This window comes from Chelonia mydas, chromosome 11, assembly GCF_015237465.2.
Source record: "Chelonia mydas isolate rCheMyd1 chromosome 11, rCheMyd1.pri.v2, whole genome shotgun sequence".
In the NCBI taxonomy this organism is placed as follows: domain Eukaryota; kingdom Metazoa; phylum Chordata; order Testudines; family Cheloniidae; genus Chelonia; species Chelonia mydas.
This window is the reverse complement of record NC_051251.2, coordinates 58,870,324-58,883,217: the sequence shown is the minus strand read 5'-3', so window position 1 is coordinate 58,883,217 and position 12,894 is coordinate 58,870,324. Positions and strand designations below refer to the sequence as shown.

Below are 12,894 nucleotides of genomic sequence, written 5' to 3'. Positions count from 1 at the left end.
TCTTATATTTTTATCTACATATGTCCTGCAGTAATACCTGTGTAAAGAGAGATGGATTACTAAAGACGATGGATTACTAATAAACTCTTCTATAAACTGTCTATTTCAGACAAAGTGGCTGAGGGCTATAAGCCAAGCTGTGGATCAGGCCCTAAGGGGGACATCTGACTTACCACCTTATGGAAGTGGTGGGAATATTCAGAGGCAGGAGCCCCCTATTTCACGTAGTGCGAAATACACCTTTTACAAGGACCCTCGGCTTAAAGATGCCATCTATGATGGGCGATGGCTTTCTGGGAAACCCCATGGCAGGTAAAAGCATTCAAACTCAACATTTGAATGGGATAGGAAGAGGTAGTATTGGGTGCTGTGCAAAATAATCATTATTTTCCTTGCATAAAACATGAAATACTAGTGAAACTGGCTTAACTGTAGTGCGTGTACGTGTGTTCCAGAGGGATCCTAAGATGGGCTGATGGAAGGATGTATTCCGGGATGTTCCGAAATGGCCTGGAAGATGGGTAAGAGCAGAGTTCACTACCCTCTGAGCTAGAGCACAGAGAAAGTGTTTATGGTAGATAGTGTTCTCTCTCTTTAGATCAAGGTTGTGTGTATGTAAAAAGCTTGCTGTCTGTAAGTAAACAATACAAAAACAAATGAAGTTTGGAAGTGGAGGAGGGGATGGTGAGAGATGGACAAGTGAGTCTGTGCCATCTTCCCTTAAGAAGGATCAGTCAACTGCAAAAATCAGTCAACTTTCTTATCTTTTAAGACTAACAGATTTATTTGGAAATAAGATTCCATGGGTAAAAACCCACTTCTTCAGATGCATCTGAAGAAATGGGTTTTTACCCACAAAAGCTTGTGCCCAAATAAATGTTAGTCTTTAAGGTGCCACCGGACTCCTTAGTTTTTTTTTTGTGGACACAGACTAACACAGCTACCCCCTGATGCTTTTCTTATCTTTGCTTACCAGGTAAGCCTTCTGTTGTATCTGAAGATTTTTTTTTTTTTTAAATGATTCGGCTTCATTATTTTTATTTGCTCTTTCAAAAGGCATATAATGCCTTTATATAAGTTAGGAGTGCACCATCATCTTGAATAGTGTATTAAGTTCTGGTCACTTAGTCTCAAAAGAGTAGAAATAGAAAAGGCCTGGAGAAAAGCAACAAGAAATAAAAAGGCAAAGGATTCCATAAAGAGAAGCCTGGAGGTTAGGACTGCTTTTAAGAGAGTTGATGAACAAGAAAGGGTACATGATAGTGATATGTAAAATGAATAGTATAGAGAGGGAAAACATAGATAAATAGGCATTCCCATCTCATAATACAAGATAAAGGAGCTATTCAATAAAATTGAAAAGCAGCATTTAAAACTGATAAAAAGGAATAACTTTGTGTACAACATATAGTTTAACCCATGGAATTTCCCTTCTAAACTATATCATTGAAACCAAGAGCTTAATGGTTTTCAAAAGAGGAATAGACATTTTATATGGATAATGAGAACTGTGGTTATATTAGGTACTTAAAAGGAATTTATGGTTTCATAAGGGACTTCAACCTAGACATTGCAGCAGGATTTCCTAATGTATGTAATTGAACCTGTAGGGGCTGGAAGATTGGAATGTTTACAGCCTCCAGACAACTTCCTAAACTCTCTAGCTCAACATAACAGATCTAAGAGCCCCAACTGGCCATTTGGTCATTCACAGCCAACAGTGTATCTCAGGAATATCCATTTAAAAAAAAAAAAAATTCTCCAGGTCAAAAACATTAAGCTGTAGTTAAGATTAGAAATACTAATTTTGTAATTAAACACCACTACGCATATTTGAGAGTATGCAGCTCATGTGGTCAGTGTTGAATACTTTGCTGTCCATTACTTCCTGTCTGAACCATCTACCCAACCACAAGCCAGTCTGGAAAGACAGCAGCACCAACATCTTGAGCCTCTGGCACTTCATAAGCATATTGAAGACCTGTGCTATCTTCCCCATCTAGTTAGATGCTTTTTACAATCCTTTTATTCCTTCAAATATTCTCAATGGTTATAAATGTTTAAGTCCATAGCCAAAATAACCATGTTTGTGACTGACCCATAAAGGTAAAAAGAGATCTAAGAACTTAGCTTGCAATAATACTGAAGGCAGAGCTGTCTGTTTTACCTGAGCAGTGCACAGGCGATGGAGACAGACTTAGGGCTTGTCTTCACTACTGGTATAAGTCGACCTAAGTTACACTACTCCAGTGATGTAAATAATGTAGCTGGAGTTGACGTAGCTTAGGTCAACTTACCCCAGTGTCTTCCCTGTGCTGCGTTGCAGGAGACACTTTCCGGTCAACTTTCTTTACTCTTCTCAGAGGTGGAGTACCGGGGTTGACCGGAGAGCGCACTGCCATCAGTTTTTAGCAGGTCTTCACTAGACCCACTAAATCAACCCCTGCTGCATCAATTGCAGCAACATCGCTCTCCCCGTAGTGAAGACCAGCCCTTAGGACAGAGGCAGGCAAACTTTTTGGCCTGAGGGCCACATCTGGTTTCTGAAATTGTATGGAGGGCCGGGTAGGGGAGGCGGTGCCTCCCCAAACAGCCAGGGGTGGCCCAGCCCCTGCCCCATCCACACCCCCGACCGCCCCTGGACCCTCTGCACCTGACTGCCCCCCACCGCCCCATCTAACCTTTCCTCTCATTCCTGACAGCCCCCCCAGGACCCCTGCCCCATCCAACAACTCCTTCTCCCTGTCCCCTTACAGCCCCCAGAACTCCTGCCTGGCCCCCCTCCCCCCTCTCCCGTCTTGCTGCCCCATCCAACCCCCCCTCTCCTTCCTGGCTGCCCCTGCCCCCCCATTCAACCCCCCCTGTTCCCCACCCTCTGACTGTCCTGACCCCTATCCACACTCCCACCACCCTCAACTCCCCTGCCCTCTATCCAGCCCCCGCACCCCCTTACCGTGCTGCCTGGAGCACTGGTGGCTGGCGATGCTACAGCTGCGCTGCCCAGAGCACCAGGACAGGCAGCCGTGCCGCCCGGCTGGAGCCAACCACGCCACCACACAGCACAGAGCATTGGGCAACTGTGCTGCCCAGCAAGCGCTCGGGGGAGGGGGAACAGCAGGGGAGGGGCCAGGGGCTAGACCCCCCGGGCCAGGAGCTCAGGGGCCGGGCCGGAGGGTCGTAGTTTGCCCACCTCTGCCTTAGGATCTGAAATAAGAGAGATTCTTGCAAAGAGTAGACTGAGGCCTTGCTACACCACCAGTGACTTGAATTTCCATAGCTTTACTAAAGAGTTGCAAATTGTTGTGCTGCAGGGATCCACTGTGGAGCACAAAAAGCCTAAGCACTGATGGAGCAAGAGAAGGCTTACTACAGGCCAGAACTAAATGTGTGGAAAACAGTACACAGTATAAAAAAAAAAAAAAAAAAAAAAAAAAAAAAACCTAGTGATTTAGAACTTCTTCCTTTTTTTCAGTACAAAAAATTATTTCGAACTGCTGGAGCTGGAGACAGAGCCACCCAGTGCAGTCTGATGTTGAAATATGTTGGTTTTGATTCTGTGCCTGCTTTTGTAAATAACTGAGTTTGGATTTGTCTGTACATTTGTATCATGACTGCTCTTGTTTGATCTTCATGCACTGGCAGGTATGGTGAATACAAAATACCAAACAAAGCATTGACCAAGGATGACCATTATGTGGGATACTGGAAGGAGGGCAAAATGTGTGGACAAGGAGTCTACAGGTAATGCCTTCTTTCATTAAGATAATCTGTGCTCCTTGTAAGAGTGTGGTCCAAGAAGGAACAATAACTATTTGAACTTCAGCTAACATATTTAGTGCAGCTTTCAGTAGCGGTTTATTCCCTTTTGGTTGGTGCTCTAGATCTCGGTTTTCTTTCCAGTGGGGAGGGCTAATGTTTAAGGTCTCCACACTAGCATTCCTATTGCTATTTTCATATTCCCAAACTCCTGGCTGCAGTTACTATGGCTTAATTTCCAGATTTCTTGGGAGTTTTCTTACTGTACATGTGCGCGCACACACACACACACACACACTCTCTTGATAGCTGTTACACTGTCTCTGTTTTAATGTTGCTTCCTCCTTTCAACCTGCAAGTTTTCTCTTGAAATGCATTGTGACAAATGACTCATGGTATTTCATGTCTCACTTAAGAAAGGCTCTTAACATTGTTATAGTGACCCATAAGCAGCAACCCTTTTTTATTCACCTCCTAATCATATTTGTTAATCTGATTCCAGAATTGTGCTTGGGTTTAGTGCAGTCTCTGAAAGAAAAGGGAAAAATTCAGTATCTATTCCAGAAAACCTTGAGATAAAAGAATACAGATCATAAGAACCATACCCATTCTTTTTGTCGTTACAGCTATGCCACTGGTGAGGTGTATGAAGGATGTTTTCAGGACAATGTGCGTCATGGGCATGGTCTCCTGCGCAGTGGCAAACTGACATCTTCCTCTCCCAGTATGTTCATTGGCCAGTGGGTGATGGATAAGAAGACTGGATATGGCGTCTTCGATGATATCACAAGGTAATGTATTGATAACAGGAATCCTAAACTTTTAATCTGACCCAAAACTACATAAACTTGGGGGGAAAAGGTTCAGTAGATATCTCTTTGTGTTTTCGGTTTCTGTAATTTGACTTTAGTCCACTGTAAGTTTTTGGGGCTGATGGGGGAGGATTAGGAGCTCAAAGTATGGGTTCCATTCCACTGCTTTGTTTGAACCAATATTTTTACATGCTCTCCATCATACTTCTGCTTGAAGTGTGGCACTGACTGTGATAGCTTCTTCAGTACCATCCATACATCTGCATGCTTTGCAAATGGCATATGTAGTATTCTCTCATCCCATCAGCCGGAAGGCTGAGTTGCCCATTGATTAGAGTAAAGATTTAGGAACTAGGTCATCTTGGATTCTAATCCAGGTAAAGCCACTTATTCATTCTGGCAGCTGGGGGCAAGTTACTTCATCTCCTCATGAATGAGCAAAATGAAAAGATGAGGTAAGTAGCAGGAGTGTACTTAAAACCCCTGATTCTATATGAGCAGAGGTAAATAAATAGGAGTCACCTGTACAAAACACCTGAACCCTCTCTGCCAAGGTCTCCTTTCTCCAATCTAAGAGCTTTTCGTGGAAGCTAAGGTGGCTGGTCCTAGTTCAGAGCTGAAAGCCCATCTACGAGGTAGAAGAGTGAAAAGCCATGACCCAGGGTCTGGGTTTTTAATGAGAGGGAGAACTGTTCTGGCCTCTGTAGTTTGTTCCTAACATCAGTTTCACATTTGGTCCTGATCATAAGGTACTTTCCTCAGAATATTCTTCAGACTTCCATAGTATTTAACCACATATCGGGCCTGCCATTCTTGCTATTGAAATACTCTTTGCTTGCAAGTTCAGTTTTGGCTTTATGAAAAGCTAGGAATTTTGGAGGAGACTTCAGAAAGTAGCTTTCACTGCCACCTCTGTAGATAATTAAAAATCAAAGGCAATGTGGAATTTTATATTTCTTTAACTTTAATTAAACATTGGTTTTTGGGTAGGAGGATTTCTTTCAGTATGTTTACTCAAGGCACTGTGAATAAGGAATGGATAGACTGCTTTCATCCATTAGTGTCTTACTGGGCAGCGATTGTGACTTTGAGCAAAGCCCGAAATTTACCTCTCCCCTCCTCCGTCCCAGAAGCTTAGCCTGCTGCATCTGCTTCCTAACAAGTCCCAACCAGACAGGAGTGGCTGAAACCATGAATCAAACCAGCATCTCCCACTAGGCCATGGTACCAAGTGGCAAGCAGCTTTTTTTTTTTTTAGGATAAATACATTATTGAGCTTCCTCTCTATCATGGCTGTATTTTCTTGAGTGCCAAAGCAAAATATTCCATAGGCAAAATTATATTTATTTAGTCGTCATTGGGCTCCCTTGGTTTTTTTCGTTTGTTTCTTTGTTTTGGTTTTTTGGTTTGTAAGTTGGTTTCACTTACTAATTGAAGACCATGAAATGCATAAAACCATATGCCTTTTCAGGGACAGTTAAAAAATGAAGAGAGTGTTAGATCTACTTCCAAGAATACAAATTCATACAGTCTAAGCTGATCCCTTTTACTTGGAAAGGAAAGGCCCCTTTACGTGTGTCTTTCAGTGGCCTTGAAAGATTCATATGTTTATGTGTAAGAAATGACTCAGATCCTCTAATCTGTTTATGACAGCAATCAGGTTTAGTTGTTATCCAAAATATCTTTCTTTCAAAATGGCTCTTATTTTCTCAATGTTTGATACTGCAGAACCTTCAAAATGAATGTCTGGTTGATTGGTTTATTTCAGCCCTTTGCTTTAAATATAATTAGTCCATGAACCAAATGACTATTCTGACCGTGTTTTTTTTTTTTCCCCCCCATACCCTCTTGAATTTAACTGCAGCCTGTGGAACTTGCCTACTTCCTCCCTTATTGGTCCTACCCCAGTATATAATGTGGGCCCGCTCAAGTGAGGGCAGGTTGGTTTGTCATGAAATCAAAGAGTCAGTCAAGAGGTCTGGGTAAAAAAGATCGTAAGGAAATCTTATTTTGTTTTATCTAACCTTCACCCACCCTCTGCACATGCCTCACATCAGTAAGGATCTCCTTTTATATGTGGCTCTTTCCAAAGCTCAGTTTATGCTGATCCAGATCAGCCAGCAAGCTTTTTCCCTTGTTACTTCTGTAGCAGTTGTTCAGGTCTACTTGCTTAGATGTTGGCTTATTGTGTTCTGCTTTATTAAAACTTTCCGTTTCTGAAAATAAGAACATAATGGGTCGGACCATTGGTCCATCTACCCCAAAATCCTGTCTTCTGACACTGGCCAATGCCAGGTGCTTTTAGAGGGAATGAGCAGAACAGGTAATTATTTTGTGATCCATCCCCTGTCATCCAGTCCCAGCTTCTGGCAATCAGCGGCTAGGGACTCCAAAGCACAGGGTGGCATCCCTAGCCATCTTGGCTAATAGCCATTGATGGACCTATCCTCCATGAACCTAACTAGTTCTTTTTTTTGAACCTCATTATAGTTTGGGCCTTCAGCATCCCTTGGCAATGAGTTCCACAAAGTTGGCACAGAATTCCCCAGGTTGACTGTGCATTATCTGAAGAAGTACTTTCTTGTGTTTGTTTTAAATCTGCTGCCTATTAATTTCATTGGGTTGACCCTTGGTGCTTGTGTTATGTGAAGGAGTAAATAATGCGTCCTTATTCTTTTTCTGCACCAGTCACAATTTTTTTATAGCTCTCTATCACATCCCCTCTTAGTCCTTTCTTCTCCAAACTGAAAATTCCCAGCCTTTTTAATCTCTCCTTCCGTATCCCCTGTAATTCTTGTTGTCCTTCTCTGTACCTTTTCCATTTTGAATATATCTTTTTTGAGATGGGGAGACCAGAACTGCATGCAGTATTCAAAGTGTGGGTATACCATGGATTTATATAGTAGCATTATGATATTTTCTGTCTTATGCGCTGTCCCTTTTTTCTAATGGTTCCTAATATTAGTTTTTTTGACTGCTGCTGCACATTGAGCAGATGTTTTCAGAGAATTATCCACAATGACTCTGAGATCTTTCTTGATTGGTAACAACTAATTTAGACCCCATCATTTTGTATGTATAGTTGGAATTGTGTATACTTTGCATTTGTCAACATTCAATTTCACCTGCCATTTTGTTGTCCAGTCACCCAGTTTTGTGAGTCTCTTTGTAGCTCTTTGCAGTCTGCTTTGGACTTAACTATCTTGAATCATTTTGTATCATCTGAAAATTTTGCCACCTCCCTGTTTACCCCTTTTTCCAGATCATTTATGAATATGTTAAACAGTGCTGGTCCAGTACAGATCCCTTTGGGAACACTGTTATTCACTTCTTTCCATTCTGAAAACTGACCATTTATTCCTGCCCTTTTGTTTTCCTGTATTTTAACCAGTTACTGATCCTTGATTGATTACTTCGCTTCCCTCTTATCCCATGATTGATTACGTTGCTTAAGAGCCGTCAGTGAGGGACTTTGTCAAAGGCTTTCTGAAAGTCCTAGTACACTATATCCACTGTATCCCCATTGTCCATATGTTTGACCCAGCTCAAAGAATTCCAATAAGTTGGTGAGGCATGGTTTCCCTTTACAAAAGCCATGTTGACTCTTGCCCAACATGCTGTGTTCATCTGTGTTTGATGATTCTGTTCTTTACAATTGTTTCAACCAGTGTGCCTGGTAGTGAAGTTAGGCTTACCAGCCTGTAATTGCCAGGATCACCTCTGGTGCCTTTTTAAAAAAATTGGTGTCACGTTAGCTATCTTCCAGTCGTTTGGTACAGAAGCTGATTTTAAGGCAAGATTACATACCATAGTTAGGTCTGCAATTTCATATATGAGCTCCTTCAGAACTCTTGGGAGAATATCATCTAGTCCTGGTGACTTATTACAGTTTGTTTAATCAAAACCTCCTCTACTGACACCTCAATCTGGGAAGTTCCTCAGATTTGTCATCTAAAAGAATGGTTCAGATGTGGGAATCTCCCCCACATCCTCTGCAGTGTAAACCTATGCAAAGAATTAATTTAGCTTCTCTGCAATGGCCTTATCTTTCTTGAGTGCTCCTTTAGCACCTTCATCATTCAGTGACCCCACTGCTTGTTTGGCAGTTTCCTGCTTCTGATGTACATAATTTTTTTTGCTGTAGTTTTTGAATCTTTGGCTAGTTGCTCTTCAGATTCTTTCTTGGGCTGCCTAATTGTACTTTTACACGTGACTTCCCAGTGTTCATGCTCCTTTTTATTTTCTTCAATAGGATTTAACTTCCAGTTTTTAAAGGATAACTTTTTTTGCCTCTAACCACTTCTTTCATTTTGTTTACCCATAATGGTACTTCTTTGATCCTCTTACTATGTTTTTTAATTTTGGGGTACACATTTAATTTGCTCCTCTATTATGGTGTTTTTAAAAAGTTTCTATGTAGGTTGCAGGCCTTTCACTTTTGTGACTTATACCTTTTAATTTCTGTTTTAAATAGCTTCCTAATTTTTGTGTATTGCCCTTTCTGAAGTTAAATGCTACTGTGGTGGGCTCTTTTGGTGAGTTGTTTTTCTCCCCATGAGGATGTTAAACTTAATTATATTACGATTGATATTATCAACCGGTCCAGCTATATTCACCTCTTGATCAGATCCTGTGCTCCACTTCGGACTAAATCAAGAATTGCCTCTCTTCTTGTGGGTTTCAGGACTAGCTACTCCAAGAAGCAGTCCTTCATAGTGTCAAGAACATTCATCTCTGCATCCCATCCTAAGCTGACATATACCCAGTCAATATGGGGATAGTTGAAATCCCCCATTATTATTGAGTTTTCTGTTCTTTATACACTCTAATCTCCCAGAACATCTGAAATACTAAATTTCATAATAACACTCTTGCCACATCCAGTCATTTCAGAGTATTTTTGTTAAGGTTTATGTATATTTCTGCTGGTGAGACTCCTCTTTCCATTAAACTAATGAAACCAGATTAAAAAACACCATACAAAGTTCAAATGTATGGCATGTGACTTCCTGAACTTGTGACATCACATTTTCAATGTCATAGTGGAGCCCAATTGAGAGCAGATATAATAAGCACTCTTTCCTGTAAAAATTAGGCTGTTTTATCTAGATATACTTTCCTATTTCTGCAGAGGAGAAAAATATATGGGAACATGGCAAGATGACCTCTGCCAGGGAAATGGTGTTGTGGTTACTCAGTTTGGACTGTACTATGAAGGAGCCTTTAGCAACAACAAATGATGATGTGAGTTGGACCTTAAACTATATATTCTTTTTTCCCAGCTGTGTTTATCCTGTGCAGCACTCTACATATCACTATCAAAATCTAACACTTCAGTTCTGTCCTGTAATTTTAAAATAGTCTTTGTAATGACTGGTCTACATTTTACTGCAATCTCACTATAGTAGCTGTCACTTTAAAAAGTCAACAGTTGCCAAGTGGATATAATCTGAGATCTCCTAGGATATCTCTATACCCTAGAATGCGGTCTTTTTAATCGTGACTACTGTATATGCCATCTGTCCATAATTGCTCTGTTGTGTTAATTATGGGGTTTTTTTTTCGTTATATAGGGAACTGGGATTTTGCTTTCTGAAGATGATACGATTTATGAAGGAGAGTTTTCGGATAACTGGACCCTTAGTGGAAAGGTTGTAATTATACTTTTTGGGTACCTTTTTGTAAATTTGTTCTCTCTTCTTTGAATCATTTCTCAGTGGGATTCAGTTTAATTCTCTTTCTCTTTCTCCCCCACAAGGGAACCCTGACCTTGCCAAATGGAGATTACATTGAAGGTCTCTTCACTGGAGAATGGGGATCTGGGATAAAAATCACTGGAACCTACTTCAAACCCAGCTTGTATGACAGTGAGAAGGACAGACCTAAAGCATTGTGAGTTATGGGTGGGAAATCACTGCTATTCTGATAGTATAGAGTAGTGCCTTTAAGTGTAACTGAAATTAATTACCAATCTCATTCAAAGCTAACTACGTTCAGGAAAAAACATTTGATCTAGAACAATGTTTTTTTGACTTTCTGTAGCTTTTCTAGGGTCATTCACAGCAACTCTCTGGTTGGAGAAGGGTCAGGGCAAGGCATTACTGCATTGCATTTGCTAAGCAGGAATTGCATGTCCTTTGAAGACAAGGTGCAGGATGGTGGACTTTGGGAGGCTTACTTTTCTCTCATGGTTTTTCCTTTCTTCTCCCCAGAACACTAGCTGGGGGCGGAAGATAATGACCGCTTCAGAACACAAGTTGTATGACTGTGTTTAGAGACTGCAGGGAAAAGAATGGGATAGTTTATATTTGCAGGATTGGTTGGCCACCAGACCCTTTTTGACCTGTCATTAGTTCTGTGGAGAAATCTGTTTTTAAAAAAAACAACTTATTAGTAGAACTAGGGCTGTGCATAGAAAGTAGCTAACAGCAACTGGAAATGTACTGGGGGAACCTCCTGGATCACAAGCGATGGTGTTTTCACACCTTGGCAAAGCTAATTCTAGAAAACATCAGGAACAAGTGGCACGTTGGGTTAGTCTGCTGACTTGTTGTCTCTAAGACCTGTGTTTGAGTCTCTTTTTAAGTCATAACGAAGATACATTTGATTTCATCCTTGTTCTCATTTGTCCAAAAATTCATTGGCAGAGCTGTGGATGAAGCTTCACAGTATTTACTAGCACTGTGCCTGGTTATACTTGTAGTATAGATTCTTCAGTTTCAGGATCACTAAAGCTCCTCTGAATTTCAGAAATGTATGTTAGAATGAGAACATAACCCACGTGTTTTTTACTTGGCTGGCTTGCACTGTGCTTCCTGAAGCATTCACTGGTACTTTCTCTTGACAGCACTGACACCTACAACCTAATGCAAAGTTAAACAGGCATCCCTGCTGAACTGAACACTTGCAATCTTAGCTATCTGTCTGCTTTTCCCCCCAGTAGGGAGTCTATGAATAAATGTATGTACACACTTGTGAAAGACTAGCTGTGAAACAGCAAGAGTTCTATCTCTCTTTTTTTTTTTTTTTAAGTGCCTTGATGTTCATAATCTATTGGTATTGTTGTAAAAAGGGCTAGCACCACCTTTTGTGATAGTATGAAACTAGACAAAGTTTCAGTCAAAGTACTGGCAGTTCTCATTGTGCTTAGTTCTCAAGTGCTGTGAAATAAATTGAATACTAATAAAAAAAACTATCTGTATCAATAACATCTTAATGGCTATACATAAATCTGTATACAACTGTTGATCACTGGTAACTTTTGTTCATTCTGGGGATCTCCAGGCTTTTTTCTGGGAGTATCAATAATGGTGAAAGTAGACACAGCCAAATGCAGCACATTCCTTTGTCTCAAAACCATTTATTACATCAAAGCAATGCATATTTGAGGAACCACATGTGTTCCATATTATAACAGATTATGTGTCTCATAGGAAGACACTATTAAAAAGAGTAGAGACTGACATTTCTAGTTGTGGAAGGGGTATCAGTTTCTGTTTAATCTGTTAATGTTATTAGGTACACATTATTGCTGTACATTTCAAGGCTGCTCTTTGCAGTGAGAAACATAAGGGCCATGCTAATCCTTAAATGAACTCTTTTCAGAAACTTTTGATAGTCAAACTACTCTAGATCAGAGTAGTTCTAGATTCAATCCTAACGCTTAACAGAAAAGATATTTTATATACCAGGTCAGTTTACAATGGTCCAATAATAACATTAGACACAAGACTTAATATTCATATAATCTTAAATGTTCAGATTTCCTCAAACAAGTGTGAATATCTTACAAGCACACAGATATAATTAGGTGCAGTTTCACACTGGGTTGTGTTCCAAGACTGTCTGAAATCAGAGTGGCATTTGGTGATGATTTATCAGGAGGAAGCTTGGAAACCTAGCCGTGCCTGCTGATGAGAAATGGAAGGCAGTGTTTGAAGAATGCTGGCACCAGCTGGGTTGTGAGAATCCAGGCCAGGGAGACAGATGGAAGGCTTGGGACAGCATTGCTGTGGCTCTGACCACCAACCGCCGTCAACACAAAGACAGGTTAGTGTCCAGAAGTATAGTAGCCAGGATGAAGAAATTATTTCAGAAGAAGCTGGGATCACACCAAGGGAAGACTAGGAAAACTTCTTTGAGATATCTATAGTTAATGAAAATTTCAGAAGTGCATTGTTTAACTTCACCTCGTAATGCAAAATCTCTTTTTCAGAACAGATCCGTTGGTAGGAGATAGTTTAGATCATTACAGATGGGTGTGTTATACATATTTTGCAATATATGTGTGAGTGGATACAGGTGTCAGAATGCAGGGCAACTGCAC

At 40.7% G+C, this 12,894-nt stretch overlaps 1 protein-coding gene across 1 annotated transcript in view; it reads left to right on the top strand.

Moving 5' to 3' along the window:
• Nucleotides 1-12,894, top strand: part of ALS2 (alsin Rho guanine nucleotide exchange factor ALS2) — a 66,214-nt gene that overhangs the window by 34,916 nt on the left and 18,404 nt on the right. The window contains 8 exon segments of the mRNA XM_037912038.2: nt 110-312; nt 456-521; nt 3,643-3,741; nt 4,383-4,547; nt 9,700-9,806; nt 10,137-10,219; nt 10,327-10,460; nt 12,450-12,617. Coding sequence (XP_037767966.1) covers nt 110-312; nt 456-521; nt 3,643-3,741; nt 4,383-4,547; nt 9,700-9,806; nt 10,137-10,219; nt 10,327-10,460; nt 12,450-12,617 — 1,025 coding nt within the window.